The sequence below is a fragment of the Pan troglodytes genome, chromosome 7 (assembly GCF_028858775.2).
Source record: "Pan troglodytes isolate AG18354 chromosome 7, NHGRI_mPanTro3-v2.0_pri, whole genome shotgun sequence".
NCBI classification, from domain to species: domain Eukaryota; kingdom Metazoa; phylum Chordata; class Mammalia; order Primates; family Hominidae; genus Pan; species Pan troglodytes.
In genome coordinates, this window is record NC_072405.2 from 35092093 (window position 1) to 35110042 (window position 17950).

Below are 17950 nucleotides of genomic sequence, written 5' to 3' on the forward strand. Positions count from 1 at the left end.
CTGAGTAAAGAAGAGCTCATTGTTCATGATGCACAGGCTGGGTTACAGGGAAGGAGGTGAGGTAGGAATAGGGACTGAGTCTTTTCTGTCCCTCAGAGCCCAGCAGAGACACCTGTGCCATGGCAGGGGGTGTCCTAAAGCATTCTATAGTCCTGGGTCTTTGTCAGAGACAGATCAAGGTAAGTGTGATGTTAAGGGGACTGGAATTTGGGAGATGGTTCTCTCCCAAATTCCTAAGTAACTGACTGCCTTCAGGAGTACTGTACTGAGCAGCACTAGCACCTAGGCAGTCACTGAGCAGACAGTACCATCCGTCTGCCTTTCAGGGTGTCTCATCACCCACTCATTCCAGAAGCTGGCAGGATGTAGCTCAGGTATCCACTGTGATGGACTTGGTGACCTTCTGGTCTTCTGGCCCCATGAACTTCCCTCCAGTTAAATCTCCCCTATCTCTCACCACTCTCTCACCTTCTGACACAGGGACCTAGGTCTTCTTTCTGACCCTCAAGACCTTGGTCAGAGCAGGCGTGGGCAACTAGAGTGACTTAAGAATGCTTGACTCTTGATGACACCATGGCCAGTTCTGGAATCTGTTGTCCTGGAAAGAGGTGTGAATGGTGCTGTGAAGTCCACTCAGACTCCCAGACCACTTTGTCATGGAGTGAGGGAGAGGGTGGTGTTGATGCTGGCTCCAGGCCACATGCAGGTATGTAGTGTCTTCCCTGCAATGGCCCCTCATCACCTGCATTCGTCGCCTGCATTCCTCTCCTCCTCTGGACTCTGACCCCTTTGACAGCTTGGACCTACTCTCTATTCCCATCCTTATATTCGGATTCAGATTTGTTTCTATAACCTCTTTGTCTTGATGTCTGAAGCTTTCCTTGTGGGCAGTGGTGGTAGATGTCCCTTGTATGGGGACCCACATGTGGATGTGACTCCTGTTCTTGAAACAGCCCCTCCACATCCTTGCCCAGCCCTGGCTCCACCCCCAGCCTTGTCCCCTTGCCCAGGAGGAGAGGCCCAGAGCAGAGATACAAATTCCTCTAAATTAATGTATGAATCTGGCCAGGCATGGTGGCTCACACCTGTAATCCCAGCACTTTGGGAGGCTGAGGTGGATAGATCACCTGAGGTCAGGAGTTCGAGACCAGCGTGGCCAACATGGCAAAACCCTGCCTCTACTAAAAACATTAAAAATTAGTTAGCCAGGTGATGGGTGCCTGTAATTCCAGCTACTTGGGAGGCTGAGGCAGGAGAATCACTTGAACATGGGAGGCAGAAGTTGCAGTGAGCTAAGATTGTGCCACTGCACTCCAGCCTGGGTGACAGAGCAAGGCTCCGTCTCGAAAAAAAAAAAAAAATTTATGAATCCAATGCAATTTGAATCAACATCCTAGTGATTTTTTTTTTCTGGGAATATGGCTAGCTAATTCTAACTTACTAAAATTGATGTAGTAGATGAAGTGATTAAGACTAGTCAAAAGTTTTTCAAGACAAAAAAAGTAATATGAGAACTTGTACTGCAAAGTCAAAATATCCTAGGAAGCCATGGTTTCTTGCTCATAAAATGGAGAAAAAAATGCTTCCCTGCAGGATTTTTTGAAAAGATAATAAGGCATAGTGTGTAAAGTTCATGGGAACTGATAAATGACGGTGGAGATTATTTTATTCTTGATGTAGCTTAGATAAATGTGTGGGGTTGGGGGCACAGTGAAAACAGCACCTGCCTTCTCATGTCTGCTGGTGAACTAGGAAGGACTTCTGGATGGGAAAGGGGAAGCCGTTGGTGTAGGACGCAGATGAGAAAGAAAAAACTCTAAGCACCCTCAGCTGACTTAATGGACCCCCTCTTGGCCAAGAGGACCCCAGATAAACCTTGGAAATTACATTCCCAGCCATGACATGATGAGAGGTTGAACACATCTCGTTGTCCCCCATCCCTCGCTAACCACCATTAGGCTTTCTTCCCCAAGGGCTAAACAGAAACCAGCCCTTTCAAAAGACTGCACCACTGAGTTCAACCAACCACCTGGTGCTGCTCCTCCCTTTTGCAGTTTTGACAAAACAACCCCACATTCCCTCCTGAAGAGAGACCACAGACAACGGGGTGGTTCTGTCCAGTCTAGGGAGGAGTGCAGTGAGAGCTTTCATGTCCTCTGCTTCACCTTTGACATCAGAGGTCCTAAAACTCGCATGACCCTTGCATCATGCTAAGGCTGCATTTTTTTTGAACATAGTCTCACAGGGAAGCATGAAGCTGACTTGCACATGAGCATGCTTCTCCTCTCATAAATATTCATGACTCCTTCTGTAGCTTATTGAATGTGTATATCTGGCCACCTAATTTAGCATGAATCCCTGTCTTATGCGTGTTTGTGGGCTTACGGGGGTTGGTACAGTAAAACACCCTTGAAGTTCCTGTTTCTGGCTTTTGGTTGTAAGCTCTGGTTCTCAGCCTGCATGTTGCAATGTTTTATGAGAATCAAAGCTTTCCTTTCCAAATTTATGAATCTCGTCATTCTTCCACTGACACAGAGCATGACAAAGGTCTAGAATAGCAGCTGGAATTGTACTGCTGATCAAGGACACGTGTGGTTGAGGGCCTAAATCAGACAGGAACTCACTGATAGGTGTTGTATTACAGGGTGGATTCCCTAGCGGTTTGACCCTGAGCAAATTACTTAACCTCTTTAGACCTCTCTTCTCTAATATGGAAAATGTGAATTAATAACTACCACCTATAATATTGCTCCAAACAGCAAATGGTAGTGCATGGAAAGCATTTAGCATTCTGCTTTGGTTTGTTGTTGTTGGTCTTCCAATACTACCAAATTCTCCAACTCTCTGGACACCATCTGGGTGCCCTATAATTTAACTCAATTCTGATGCTATCAGGAGTTAGTGTGGACCCCACAAGACTGCCCCCCATTTCAGATGCCAGTTGCAAGTGGTGGGTCCCCAGGTCACCTACAACTTCTGTCTGACTTGGCAACAAATTGGGAGTTTCCATAACCTCCTTCTTAGATTTGATAATTTGCTATAATGGCTCATAGAACTCAGGGAAACATTTGCCTTATGTTTACCCATTTGTTATAAAGGATACACCTCAGGAACAGCTGAACAGAAGAAATACACAGGGAAGGTGTAGGCCAATGTGCATAGAGCTTCCACAATCTCTCAGGTTACAGCACGCCCCTAGCACCTGGATGTGTTCACACATCCTATCTTGTTGTTTAAGAGTTTTCAACAGAGCTTAGTCTCTAGCACTCTCTCCTTTTTGGAGGTTGACTGGTGAGGCTGAATGTTTCCATCCTCTACCACTTAGTCTTCCTGGCAACCAGCCACATCCTGAGGCTCTCTAGGGGTCCCACCTTAAGTCACCTCGTTAACATGAACTCAGGTGTGACCGAAGACACTCCTCTCACTCTAGAAATTACAAAGGTTTTAGGGGCTCTGTGCTAGGAACCAGGAACAAATACCAAATATATTTCTTATTATCTCAAAGAGTATTGCCTGGTATGTAGGGAGTACTCCACGAGTGGCAGCAATGGTTATTTTTGAGGCAGATCATTGGTTTTGCTGTGCTTTGCAGGGAAAGGGTGACTGAACCAGGAAACTGAGGGCTCTTGTGGTCCAGATCTAAAGCAAGAGCTCCAGACTGGGTGAGGAAAGAGGTAAGAACAAGATGGGAGATTCAGAACACACAGGCACCCAGGGAGAGAGGGATGATTTTCTTAATATTTCCAAGTGTGCTAGTAGTCACCTACATGGCCTTCAGTCTATTCTGGAGGCAATCTCAGAACGATCTGGGCAGGAAATTCTGGGCCTAGAATACCTGGGACATGATCTTTAAGGGCAGCTGGGGTGGTTCTCTGGCCTCGTGAGTTCCTTGCCATATCCAAGGTGAGGTTCCTGAATATCAAGGTACCATGCAGGGCCTTTACTTGCCTGGGCTGAGGACTCTACTGCCTGTCTAGACAGCTTCTAACTGTAGCAAACTAGAAAAGGATGCTTGTCTGTCAGAGTTGTTTTTCTTCATTTTCTGTAGAGTCTTTCTCATGTGATTGCAGTCCAAAGCAGTGCCTGGGGACCTCGTGCCTGAGGCATGAAGGTCTTGTCTTTCTGGCTTTGTCCTCATGTCCTCTTTAGGTTTACAGTGGCAGGCACACTGTGACGATGTGAGGATGTCTCTTCTAAAAATGGATGCGAATTCTTCTCAAACCTCAAAGTTCCCCACGGTCTGCACGGGACTGAGCTTGGAGAGGAGAGCCCCTTTCTTCCCTTAGGAAATCCTTATCATAGAGTGGCAGGATCCCCCCTGCCCTTCATGTGGATGGCAAGCAGTGATTAAATCAGCATCTCTCCAGTCACTGGCTAACAGGGAGCAAGGGGATTAACTGGTGCTCATTTTGCAAGTAATTAAAAAATGTGTTACCATGATGAACTCTGGGAAGAAATTTTCCGGAAGCAATATTTACTATTTGGAGAATTTCAACTCTGAGTCCTAAAAGAGCCTTCCAAGCAGCAAGGCTGGAAGTAGCTGCAAAAGGAATAATAACTTTCAACACTGGTGTCCATGTTTTACTGGGGCTGGGTCTCTCATTGGCTTCCTCATCAGAAAGCAAAAACATCAGATTGTCTCAGCTGTCTTATGGTGTCACAGAATTAGGGGATACTTAATGTCGCTGAGCATAGGAGACTGACAGTGCTTGCTTTGGGAACTGGAGGCTGGTGTAGTGACCAAAACTCTATGTTCAGGGATGCCCTTAGTCTAGATATTCTGTCATGTTTCTAAAACCGTGTACTTTGATTTCAGGATGTTAGAATATTATCAAAGGTGGGTAGTGAATGTGCTTTTGGAGAAAAATCATATGAAACATTTTAATAGGTGCTTTGTTATACAAGATGGAGAATTTGAAAAGCCATGCTCTAATTTAGGGCAGCATTTGAATGTTTCGCATCGTAGCAAGTTTCTCTTCTTTGCAAGAAGTGAGTTTGCTATATGGAGAGAAGAAATATGATGCTGGTCCTGGACAGCTGGAAACAGAGCAGGTGCTTAATTGTGCTATGCCTCAGTTTCCTCATCTGTAAAAGGAACACACTTTGGGCTGTGAAAGCTGACTGTGAAGAATAGATCAGACATTGTGTGTAAAGTGCCTATCCTAAGGAGTTGTTTGAAGCCACCTAATGCATGCCCTGGTTGCTGACCCTTTGCTCAGCTCTTGGGTCCACCTTTCATAGCTTCTTGAATCTCAGGATATCTGCTGGTTTAGACCATTTGCAGGGATCTAGTCTCTCCACTTTGCTTTATTGCTGGCTCTTTGTCCTGTCCTGAATTTTGCTTCCTACCCAACTTTGGGTCACACCATTGCCCTGACCTTTCCTATCTCCCTTTGTGCTCCTTGTTAGGGTGAGTGTGTCCCGCCCACTCCTCAACTTTTCTTCCATCCATCTCATGATGAAGGAGTAGCTTAATTCGATTGGTGAATCTGGAATAAATAAACTGGCAGGCTCAGCTCTAAGACCCCTTTTGTCCTTTTGGGATGAGCTGCTTCCAGGGAGCAGCAGTTTCTTTTAGCTTTCCCAGGCTGTGTCACCCTTGGGCAGACCCCTCCACACCCCACCTGGTATGGGTACCCTGGTTTTGCACTGCTTATAGGGCAGCCCCTCACAAAGCTCATTTGCCCACTGTTATCAGCTGTGTCCTTCAACTTGACTCTTTACTGGGAATAAAACTGAGAGTCTAGTGTCTAGGGAGGCATATTGGTTAATAAAATTGGTCTCTGGAGTTAAAGTACCTTGGTTCAAATCCAAGCTCTGCCACTCACTTGGAGTGAACAATTTTTGTGTGTGAAAATTTTGCAAACCCCTAAACCCCACTGACCCTCAGTTTTCCTTCTGTAAGAGGAGGGAAACAATAGAAACTACTTCATAGTTCTGTTGGGAGCATTATACGAGTTAGTATATGTACAATATTTGGAACAATGCCTGCCCCTGGTAACTATAACTGAGTGTTGGCTAACTGTACGTATCAGTGTATTCAGGGCTTGCCCAGGGAAGGTGGAGAAGAGCACCACTTAGGCACTTCAGAGACCCATTCCCAGGTCCTGTTCCTCTACTGGTACCCTCAAGGGTGGCTTCAGAGCCAAGGCCCTCCTGACCACACCCCAGCACCTGCCTTTGTCATGCTTCCCATGTAAGTCCACTTAATCCATGTGGGTTACTTCCCTAGGTTTCAAATCGATTATTATCTCTGCTGGAGGAGTAGGGAGCAAAATGAAAATGGAGCATTTGTCTCCTTCTCTGTCATCAGTTACCATCACCCCATTCCCCTAGACCATGGGCTACCTCCTACTCATTCATGTTGTGAATTCAAAGAGTGCTAGGATGCCCCATCTTTTTTTTACCCCAGCCTTCAAAAACTTCTGTCTGCTCTGGATTTTAACCTTTAGGAAATCGTTCTTGCAGATACAAACCACTGTTTGGTAATGATCTTTGGTAGATCAAGACCAATGGGTCTTCCATTGCTCTTTAGTTGGTTCCTTTAAATGCTGAGCTCTTTTGAGAGCCCCTCACCTTCTACCCCTTCGACAGCGATTTACTACTTGATCCCTTTTCTCATTTGGAAAACCTTTATTAACCAATGGCTATGGGCTGGGTGTCTGTGGGAAGGTAAGATAACTGCCACAGAAGAATGTGTAGTCCAGTGGTGCTTAAACCGTGCTCCATGGTGTACTATGTACCCTCTAGAGGCCCCTCACCAGTCACCATGGAGAGAATGTGTATGTGTGTTGGGGGGGTGGTTCTGAGTGGTTGGGGTCTTACCCCACTCCCAATATCTGTCCAGCCCTGCTGTTTTTCTTTCTTTTGCATATTGAGCTTCTGAGCAAGATTTCATCCACAGAAAGGATTGCACTGTTAAAAAAGATTAAAAAAAAAAAAGTTGGGCCGGGCACGGTGGCTCACGCCTGTAATCCCAGCACTTTGGGAGGCTGAGGCAGGCAGACCATGAGGTCAAGAGATCGAGATCATCCTGGCCAACATGGTGAAACTCCGTCTCTACTAAAAATACAAAAATTAGCTGGGCCTGGTGGCGTCGGCCTGGTGGCACATCCCTGTAGTCCTAGCTGCTTGGGAGGCTGAGGCAGGAGAATCTCTTGAACCCGGGAGGCGGAGGTTGCAGTGAGCCAAGATCATGCCACTGCACTCCAGCCTGGTGACAGAGCGAGACTCTGTCTAAAAAAAAAAAAAAAAAAAAAAAAAAAAGTTGAAAAACTATTGACCTAATTTTTTCCACTGAATTTATTCAGCATGGCTTTTTATAGTGGTTTCACCCTCCCAGCTTGCATTTGGCCAACAGGATGACCTGGCCAATGTCTTGGCACCAGTCACCTATGGACTCAATCAGAGAGGACCTCTGAAGCTGTCCCCTCAGCAGGTGAGGGTCACCTTTTGTATTGGAGAAAGATGTTTTGTGGTCAAGGTTAGTATTATTTGCAATAATAAGTAAATAAGGAATTTGTTAGGGGAGGTACCACACATAAATTGACTCTGAAGGCAGTCTCAAAACAGTTTCAAAAATGTTTTAGGCAGTGACAACACTATTGAAATACACTCATGGCCCCTAAAAATACTAGAAGCTCTAAAATAAGCTCTCAAAGTTGTTTTGTAGGACTCATAATATCAAACTATAACTTTCCAAAGGACAGGAGACTGGACTTTTCTTTAACTTTGTGGTGTGTTTGTTATGGCAACAACCCACGGATCTAAGATAATCAGGGGCTGATGGCTCAATCACTGATCTATAGAGATGCATCTAATATAACCAATCAATATCTGGCTCATTCTGTTTTTATAAAGATATTTATGCAATCCACATATTTGCATGTTCATAGAGCATTTCTGGAAGATGTTCTAGCATGTTAGCTTCATAGAGTAAGCCTTATGTTTTTCTGTTTTGTTCACTAATGTGGTCAAAGATGATGCCTGGCATGTAATAAATTTTTAATAGCTATGCATTGAATGAGTAAACTCACAATAAAATGGTAAGGGTGGTTACCTTTAGGGATTAGGACTAGAGATTGGTGAAACTATTACTTTTCAATTTATATCCACATATGGCATTTATATGAAGACGGCAGGAAGACTGTCTGCTTTTCTCTTTGTATTTGCTCCTTTACCCACAGAGAGGAAGAAATTTCTGCCTTTGCTTTCACTGCTATCTTTTGGCCTTAAGACTCCTCCATGGCCAGCCCAAACCAAAAAGGAATGCACAGTCTGGCTGGTTGTTCTTGGACCATGTATTCTTAGTGGGCAAGATTCCACTCTTCCTCACTCATTTCCTATCTCCATTGATTTATGATCGGGGCCCCCCTTCCAGAAGAAGCCCTGGTCATGATTCTACTCTCAATTTCAGCTTTTCCATTAGTGTTTGGTTCATGGGGCTAGAGGCACATGAGCATTGAAATTTGTCCTTGTCTTAGTTCATGTGGGCTGCTGTAACAAAATAACATAAATAGGTGGCTTATACACAACAGAAATTTATTTCTCTCAGCTCTGGAGGCTGGGAAGTTCAAAAGCAAAGCATTGGCAGATTTGGTATCTGGTAAAGGCCTGTTTTCTGGTTCATAGGTGGCCGCCTCCTCGCTGGAACCTCAGATAGCAGAAGGGACAAGGAAGCTGTCTGGGCTGGGGTCTCTTCTTTTTCTTTTTTTTTGAGACAGAATCTTGCTCTGTTGCCCAGGCTGGAGTGCAGTGGCATGATCTCCACTCACTGCAGCCTCTGCTTCCTGGGTTCAAGCAATTCCCCTGCCTCAGTCTCCCAAGTAGCCGGGACTACAGACATGTGCCACCATGCCCAACTAATTTTTGTATTTTTAGTAGAGACAGGGTTTCACCATGTTGCCCAGGCTGGTCTCGAACTCCTGAGCTCAAGTGATCCACTGGCCTCAGCCTCCAAACATGCTGGGATTACAGGCATGAGCCACCACACCCAGCTGGGTCTCTTCCTGTAAGGACAAAAATCTCATTCATGAAGGCTTTGTCCTCATGACCTAATTACTTCCCAAAGGCCCCACCTCCAAATAGTTTTACAATGGGAAAGATGTTTTAACATATGGATTTTGGAGGGACACAAACTTTCCTTCTGTGGCATTCCTCAAACCTGGATATTTTAGATACAAGCAAGTTGGGTATAGGAAACCCTGAGTGAGACAGAGAAGCTCAGCAGAGATGCTTTAATTTTGGGAACACAGCTCTCCTGGTGATTCATAAAAATTCTAAGTTGTAGGCTAGGTGCAGTGGCTCACGCCTGTAGCCCCAGCACTTTGGGAGGCCAAGGCGGGCAGATCACCTGAGGTCGGGAGTTCGAGACCAGCCTGACCAACATGGAGAAACCCCGTCTCTACTGAAAATACAAAATTAGCCAGGTGCAGTGGCGCATGCCTGTAATCCCAGCTACTCAGGAGGATGAGGCAGGAGAATCACTTGAACCCGGGAGGCGGAGGTTGTGGAGAGCTGAGATTGCGCTATTGCACTCCAGCCTGGGCAACAAGAGCAAAACTCTGTCTCAAAAAAAAAAAAAAATTGTAAGTTGTTTCCCATTTGGCTCTTGTCCTTCTAGGTACAGTTTCTGCAAATGAGGCCTGCAGTGTGGTATGTGATAGGATTCAGAAACCCAGAGCCCATCCCAACTTCATGATACTGCAGTGTTTTTACTTGTTTAGTTTACCATGTGCAGATGTAATTCTGAAATGAGTATATGGATCAGAACATAATAACATGTGAGGAGTGAGTACGAACAAAGTATTTTTTCCTCCACCTACACAACAGAATAAAAGAGTTGTTTTTCATAAATTCTGTTGAAGGCAATTTGTATTTATAAACAGGAGAATTAATAATAATAATAGGCTGGCAGGATGATTTGGCATTAAGAGGCCTTTTGTCTAAGAAAACTAGTTCATAGAATCATTAAATACTTTGGTTAAAATTGAAAAGTAAAGGAACAGAGTTATCCCCAAAGCTTTGGTGTCTGAAGCAGAGACTTAACAAATTCAGTATGGGTGAGTGTAAGGAGTAAGTGCTATGTAATGACCAAAAAAAGGATTGTAATACTGCCACACATATCTCAGAAAAGTTGATCTACTAGGGAATGTGTGTGGATGGACACTTTTGCTGTTCTGAGATGTCTGTGATCTGTGCCAATAGGCATCAGTATTGTGTTAACAATAACAGCAATTGCAACAACAACACCTAAGACTCATTGAATGTTTATTATGAACTACACAGACATTCTTTACATGTATCGGTCCAATGAGGAAGCTTCTATTATTATCTCGTTTTACAGATAAGGAAATGAACACTGAGGTAGGCTTAGGTCACATGCTGCTAAGGGGCATGGGTGGGATCAGTGGAGTGTTGAAGTTGGCTTGTACAGGCTCTTGAGAGCTGACTGTGCACACCTCTTCCCAACAGTGTGTTCAACAACAACATGTCGCTACCTTGAATTTGGCCATTGTGGGATAATTTACACCTCAAAAATTGACAAAATGCCACACATCATGTGGCAATTTTGTTTTTTTTTTTTTCCAGAGAGCTCATTGGCAAACATTCTAACAAATCACTAGATAGGATTCAAACCCAGGCGGTTTGACTGGAGAGCATTTTGGCAAAGATGCATGTTTTCAGGCCAAAGTATTGATAATGGTATTAACAATTTTCTTATTGTGTGAGCCACTTTTATTGGTTGGTTTTATAGATGAGCTTGAGGAGGCGGTGTCTCATTTACATGGGGCATAGTGGATTGGTTGGACCAGGTGTGCTATTTACATAGTACCAGAGGAGGTTGGCCATCCCACCCTAATCTTTTATTATGCAAATGAGGTCTTTACCTGGCCTGTGCCATGTTACCTGCACATGTGGCAACAAAGAAAAGGGAAGGGAAAACCTCCATTTTGAATATAACTGGCTTCCAGGTATCCCTTTTTTATTGGTACAGCTGCCGGCATTTACCTATGCAAGCTTCAAGCTTGCTTATCTATGCCTGCAGCTTGATTTTTCAGGCTGCTTTTTGTTAGAAAAGAAATTATTTTGGGGCTGCTTTTTATTAAAAGGAAATTCCACTGAGAGCTCTTTTGCCCTAACTGCCTAAATAATTTCTTTTTAGCTCCTGTATTACTATCAGTTGACTTAGATGCCAAGGACTTTGGGTGGAAAATAATGATCCCTCTTCACCAGGAAGCAGATGCTCACCTTTGTGGATAGTCAAAATGACAGCCACAAAAACCCCCTAGCAAGATCACCGAGAAAAAGAACAACCTGTAATTGCTGAGTGCTAACTATATGGCAGGCATTTCCTTAAATCTTTACCTTCATGGTTTTATTTCATTAGCCCAGAAGCCCTCCAATGATGCGCAGTAGTCATTGTTCTCATTTTTGAGAAGAGGAAATGAGGATTTGGAGATGTTGAAACATTGGCTTGAGATCTTCTAAGTGGCGAGTGGTTGAGGGAATTTGGAGCCTGTAACAGCTGCCAGACAATCTGACTCCAGAGTTCATGTCCCCAAGGAGGAAACCACATTGCTGAGGAGTCCCACTGAGGGAGTGGGGCCGAAAGGGTAGCCCTGAGGCTTCCAGGTTCTGAGCCCATGGCTAGAGAAGAACCTCCATCAAAGAACTCCATCAAAACACAGCTGTGTTGTCTGTGATCTTCTCTGACCTCGGCCCTCATAACCTATTGCCTTGGCTATGGGTAACTTAATATGTCCTGTCTTGAACACATCCAACATTACCATGTGCCTGACTTCTAATACCACCTTCCCCTGCTACCTGCCTCTAAACCTGATGATCCAGGTGTATTCTGGTCCTTGCCCGTATCTTGAATGTGGCCCCTGTACACCCTATGTCCAATCTACCCTATTTATTGTTATTTGTTTTGCAGTATACTTTCTATTTTTTTTTAAGTGAGGATATAAAAATGAGATTCTTGAAGAAAATAATAAAGTGTTATCTTTGGAAGGCAAACTTAAAGGCACCTTATATTTTGCTCTTCCTATACTTATTTACTTATTTCCTACATTTTCTATAATGAATGAGTTATTTCTATCACAAAAAATGCTACTTACAAACGGATAAATGAAGACAGTCTTAAAATACATCTTAATACCTATTCATCCAAAAAGCAAAAGACAGTTTGCAAATTATTACAATCTACCTCATTTAGCCTGCTGAAGACACCAATTTTCTTTGCACTACCCACTCCATTTCTCAAGAGACATTAACAACACACCATGATTGAAAAACTAGGGTGTTATGTGTTTAAAGAAAGAGGTTTAAAATATTTTATTAGAGAACACATATCAATATTGAACAACACTTAAATAGATGGCATTCATATTAATAAGGACAATATAAATTCTTATAATTTGAACAGTCAGTTTGTTCAACAAATAAAATAAATTCATTTTTATCAGTGGGCATGATCCATGAAGTATATTTTTTCAATAATTTATTCATCTGCTTAGTACTATATACATTCATTTTCTTTGAAAAGAAACATAAAATCAACGTGATTGTTTATCACATCACATCATAAACAGATGGACCTGTAAAAATGGCGTGTAGAAAATTCAGAAACACTTAAACAGCACATTCCAAGGATACTGAGTCCATTTAAGAGAAATTAAACTCTTTGAAGCCATTGTAGTCAGCCTGGGTGTCATATATATTCATTGATACAAAATGTTGCCACAAATTCAAGTATAATGATTCACACACATAAATATATTATTCTGACATAGAAGAGAATGCTCCCTTGAATAGTATAGCGTGCATACCAAACTCTCAGCACGATTCAGATTAACTTTTTTTTTTTTTAAATGGAAGGAAAGGTAATGACATTGTCAACTTAGTCGACCAAATACCAAACCTGGAGAAGGTGGATGTGGTTCACAAACACTGCACAGTTAGAAATTGCACCTTACATGGAATCTTATTTGTCACAACAATTGTTAAAGGTTACAGAAAAACCATAGCAGCTAAAACCAGCCAGTCAGCCCACATTTGCTTCTCTGGCAACGTGGAAATGCTGTGTTTGTATTTTAAACAAATGTAACAAGGAGACAAGCAGAAACGCTGCAGCAAGCCAGGAAATGTCACCGGGTTCATGGTTAAATGGCGTCAGCTTTATTTACTAAAGTATAATTTTAATTTCACAGGCAAAATGAACCTCCAGATTTGTTTTCCTTAGCCCCAGCAAGTCAAGTCCTTCCTAACTGTTAGTTGATTGCAAAAGTGCAGCTTCAAGTCTGTCCCTTTTGCTTTCATTTCCCCCCTGCCCCACCTCTGCTCCATCAGGTTTGTAACACAAGCAGACACTGTTTCATACGCTTCAATGTAGCGTGAGCTGTGACCCTTGGATGGTGTGAAAGCCAGCCTTTGGGGATATTATAGTGATTCAGTTATTTTCTGTTTTTTCTTTTTGTTGCTGTTGTTGGAAAAACTTGTTTTTTAAAAACATGCTGCATAACATCTTCTTGCTAAAAACAATTTCTCAATTAGTAGGAACACTGAATTGCTTTGTATATGATTTGCTTGTTAAGACGTCCAAAGCATTTGGTTATTCTTAAGAATTAAGCACTTCCCTTCTTGAGCAAATATTTATTCGTATGAAGAGAAAGAAATAGACGTCCTTTTTTTTTTTTTTTTTTTCTGTTTAGCCATCCCACTGTAATGCTGCACTAAGCCTTTAGAACAAAGAGAATCACACAACTGGGAAACCAAGGCTTTGTGATTTTCAGCCAAGCCAAACATGGTCACTCTGTCAGGAAAGCCTTGGACTCATCCCTGACTGGCTGTTTCAGTGAGTTCTTTCTTGGCTTAAAAAAAAAGAGTGAGAAGAAGAGCAGTTGTGTGGTTTGCCTGTGGGGACTTGGGCAATGGGGGTTTGTAGAGCCAAGTGGCCACCATGATAAGCGAGACTGACTTCCCTGTGCCCCGATATTTGGGAGGAGGCAGCACCCCCAGCACACGCCTGAGGTTCACCAGCCCCTGGGCCTTGGCACAGATTCCTCCCTTCTTTGCCTGGAACAACTGTTTCTGTTCCCCACCCCATTGTGTCCTCCAGGATTCACCGTAGAGATCACCACTTTTGATAAGCCTAACTCTGCAGCCGGCTGAGGCCCTTCACCAAGCTCCCATGGCACTGTATTACCATCACAGGTGCTTGGAGGGCAAGGACTATGTCTCTGCCCTTGTTATTCTCCATCCCCTGGACTTGGCGCTGGAGCACAGTAAGCCCACACTGAATATTATAGAGTGAATAAAGAAATGAGAGAGCAGAGACTGCAACAGCAGCTCTCTTTGAACGAAGGGGATTTTGTTTTGCAGCGTGATTTTCATGTCTATGAATGTTCTAGAATTTGAGGGACACTAACTTTTACAAGTTAAATGTGCCTAACTTTTTTTTTCTTTTAAAATATTTTATTCTGAAAAATTTCAAACATGCACAAACATGGAAGAACGGCATGTGGCCTTGCCTGCCATTCTTATTTCATCTATCACACTTGCTTCCCCACTTTTGGCAATAAAACTTTAAAACAAATTGCAAACATACTTCGATATGCACTTACCAGTTAAGGACAATGCCATTATCACATCCAACAAAATTTAAAATAACGATCTAATTATCTAACATCTAATAGGACAAAGCCTATGCTTAATTTTCTCCAATTACTTCAAAAATGTCTTTTTACACTTTGTTTCAATCTAAATGAACAAGGCTTGTACAGTATACTTGATGAATACGTCTCTTAAGAATATTTTAACCCATAAAAGTTCCCCTTTTTAAAATTCCATTTACTTATTGAAGAAACTGGGGTGCCTTATGGAATTCCTCACACCCTACACGTGGCTGATGATTCTCAATTGACTTTTAAGAATGAAATGGGGGAGGGAGGTTGTATGAAACTGATTTACAAAAAAATTGAGCTATTTGTCCCTGAAGGCTGTTTTCCTCTTTCCCTTTGCATTCATGATCATTCCTTAAGTTACTGTTTTTCCTGTATCAATAACAGTAACATGTTGGATTTGTGCCTTAGTCAGATGGATGCTTGATAAAGAAGTAAATCCAAGTGTCAGGCAAGGCTCCTGGGCTCCTGGGGTGGATTCCAAAGACAGTGGGTCGCAGGACCAGTGGTGGGTTTCATGCTCCCCTTCCTTGGGCAGTAAGGACAACAGTTGTGGACGGGAAGCTGGCTTCATGTCATGGGTGTGTGTCCCTTTAAAACACAAGGTAGACTAACATTTAATTAATCATGCATTTTTAATATCCTAGGCATCATGCATCAATGTGATCACAATTTTATCCTTTTGTAGAGTAAGAATTCTTACTCCAAACCCAATGTGTCCATTTTTCCAAGTTCAGACTTCAGTAGAGCGGGTTCTCAAGTTGAGGATCCCTCTCATTTCCTCATTAGCTAGGCTGGTCACATTCTGCTCCCTGTGAGATGATGCTTTTGGTCTTCTTTCTCCAAACACTGAAAGAACTGAATGCTCTTCTTTTTAATTTGGGCCAACACCAATCCATTCATCCTTGCAGCTGCTTCTCAAAATCCAGAAGACTGAAATAGCCATAGACTGTGTTTATATAAAGCAGAGTTGGGCCAAGAACCTCATCCCCGAAAGTGACTTTTTTCCTCTCTTTAAAACAAGTTTGAGATTCTGAGTCACGAGAGACCATTTGGCAGGGAGATGGCAGCAAGTCCCTGCCAAATTCAGCCTCCAAGCATGGCTGACTACCCCGTCAGCCTGAGTCGTGGTGAGCTGAGCTTGCAGTGTGGACTTCCCTGTGAAGCCACCTGCCTAGAAGGCTGCTGGAGACCACTTAAAGGGTGCCCCAGAGATGTCTAGACTCGACTGGCAGAACCTGAAATTAGAACTAAGATTGTGACCTGGAGCTTCCATGAGAGTCTGGAAGTACAGCTTCAAGTCTGTCCCCTTTGCTTCCATTCCCCCCACCCCCCACCTCTGCTCCATCAGGTTTGTAACACAAGCAGACACTCTTTCATATGCTTCAATGTAGTATGAGATGTGACCTTTGGATGATGTGAAAGCCAGCCTTTGGGGGTATTATAGTGATCTTCAATTTGCAGTGAAGTCAAAAAGACCTCTGTTCATGATTGGGAATTTGTGGTTTTGGCTTGTAAACATTTACTTCCAGTAGTTGCCCAAGCCAAGAGGTGTTCATCCCATATTTCCTTAGATGATGTTACATCTTAGTTTTGCTTCAAATGCTGTACTGTCTTCCAGTGGTCAAAACTACTTCTCTTTCCCATAACATCATTTATATAAGCACATGCACGCACACACACACAGGCAGACACTCACACCTTTTCTATAATGACTGCATTTTATGTAGCATCTTTCATAGGACAACTATGATAACTTAATATACTTTCTATTGCTAAGTAAGTAGCCAATGTGAGGAAGATGACAAACGCCAGCCTTGGATACTCTTGTTCTGGGCTGTCTACAATTCAGAGAGCTTGGTGGAAATCTTCAAAGTAGTGTAGTTTGCTTGATTTTTAAAAGCTAAGACAAATTTTCCAGGTGGGGATATTTCCAACCCAAAGAAAATAGTGTGGTGTGGGGAATAACTGAGAGTTGGGATTTGGTGCCTAGCACTTTGAATGTAGGAATGACAGGACCTGAGCCGCGGTGCAGCAGGTGGTTTGTGACCTGCTTTCTAATTACAGAGAAATGAATGTCTTCAGGTGGGGATGACCAGCTCCTGGAAATGTAAACCTGAAGTGAGATAAAGAGCAAAGGAAAGTGAAGGGCTTATTTTCTCTCTTCCTGCACATGGCACTTTCAGTGCTTGAAGATACTTTAAAGGTGATCTAATTTGTAGTTGCGTCTTATTTAGATGGCATTTGAGAGGGGAAATGAAGATGGGAAAAGAGTGCTAGCATTTATAGGGGGCCTACTATGATTTTATAGCTTTATCAGCTCATAAGGCATTTCATGTACACAATTGTATCTGCTAATCCCATTTCACAGGTGAGGAAAATGGCTCAAGAGAGGTCACGTGATTTGTTCAGGGCCACTTAAATAGGTACAGAGATGGGAACTGCAATGAAGCCCAGGCCCGTGGCTCCCAGTCCATCATCGGTCTTCTCTCAACACCATTTTCCAGGTCCTTCCAGTGCCCTTCCTAGCATGGGCTTTGGGGTGGAGTTGGGAAGGTCACGTTTAGCAAGCAAAGAGGTGAGCACAGGAGAACACCAGGAGAACACACAAGAGAGCGCAGCTCTTTCCAGTATTTCTCTTTTTCAAAACTCCCTGCAGACTTGACTTACTTTCCTCTTCTCATATCCATAATGTTGTATTTATTCTCTGGGAAAATTTTTTTTGTAATGTGACTATGAAATCTCATACCTTACCATATCATGTGCAAAAAGCTTGGCATGTAGTGGATACTCTGAAAATACAATTTTTACTATTTAAACTTTATCTTTGTAAATCATCATGGATGCATTATAGGCAGCAAAATGATTTCGTTGTCAGGAATATTGGGTTAAGTTTCTGTGTTAATACTGGAGAGTGAATTGCTTGTGACTTGTTATACCCAGAGATAAAAATAGTTTGTTTTCCCTCACATCTGATGAAGAAAGCATGTGTTTTTGATTCAGCTTTAAATACTGAGGCAGAATTTCTGTTGCACAAATGTCAGCTCTCACTTGTTGAAGTTTAGGTATCAGGGTTGCATATGGTATTCAGAAGAGGAAGACGGGGCCAGACAAGCCGCTGGGAATGGAGATGAAAGCAAGCAAGGGACCTCAGTTTTTATTCAATTACTTCCCAATAAAAGTATGACTCTTTTTTTTTAAAGTATGTAGAAAACTAGCAATGGATTGTTATTTAAATATTTGTAATGCTTGCTTTGATCTTCAAA

At 42.8% G+C, this 17950-nt stretch overlaps 1 protein-coding gene across 1 annotated transcript in view; it reads right to left on the bottom strand.

Moving 5' to 3' along the window:
* Positions 1–12292: 12292 nt before the first annotated feature.
* The window catches only part of ADRA1A (adrenoceptor alpha 1A), a 113951-nt gene continuing 108293 nt past the window's right edge, over positions 12293–17950 (bottom strand). The window contains exon 4 of the mRNA XM_009455066.5: positions 12293–15275. Within this exon, the coding sequence (XP_009453341.2) occupies positions 15255–15275 (21 nt within the window). The 3' untranslated portion in view covers positions 12293–15254. The remainder of the gene's footprint in view (positions 15276–17950) is intronic.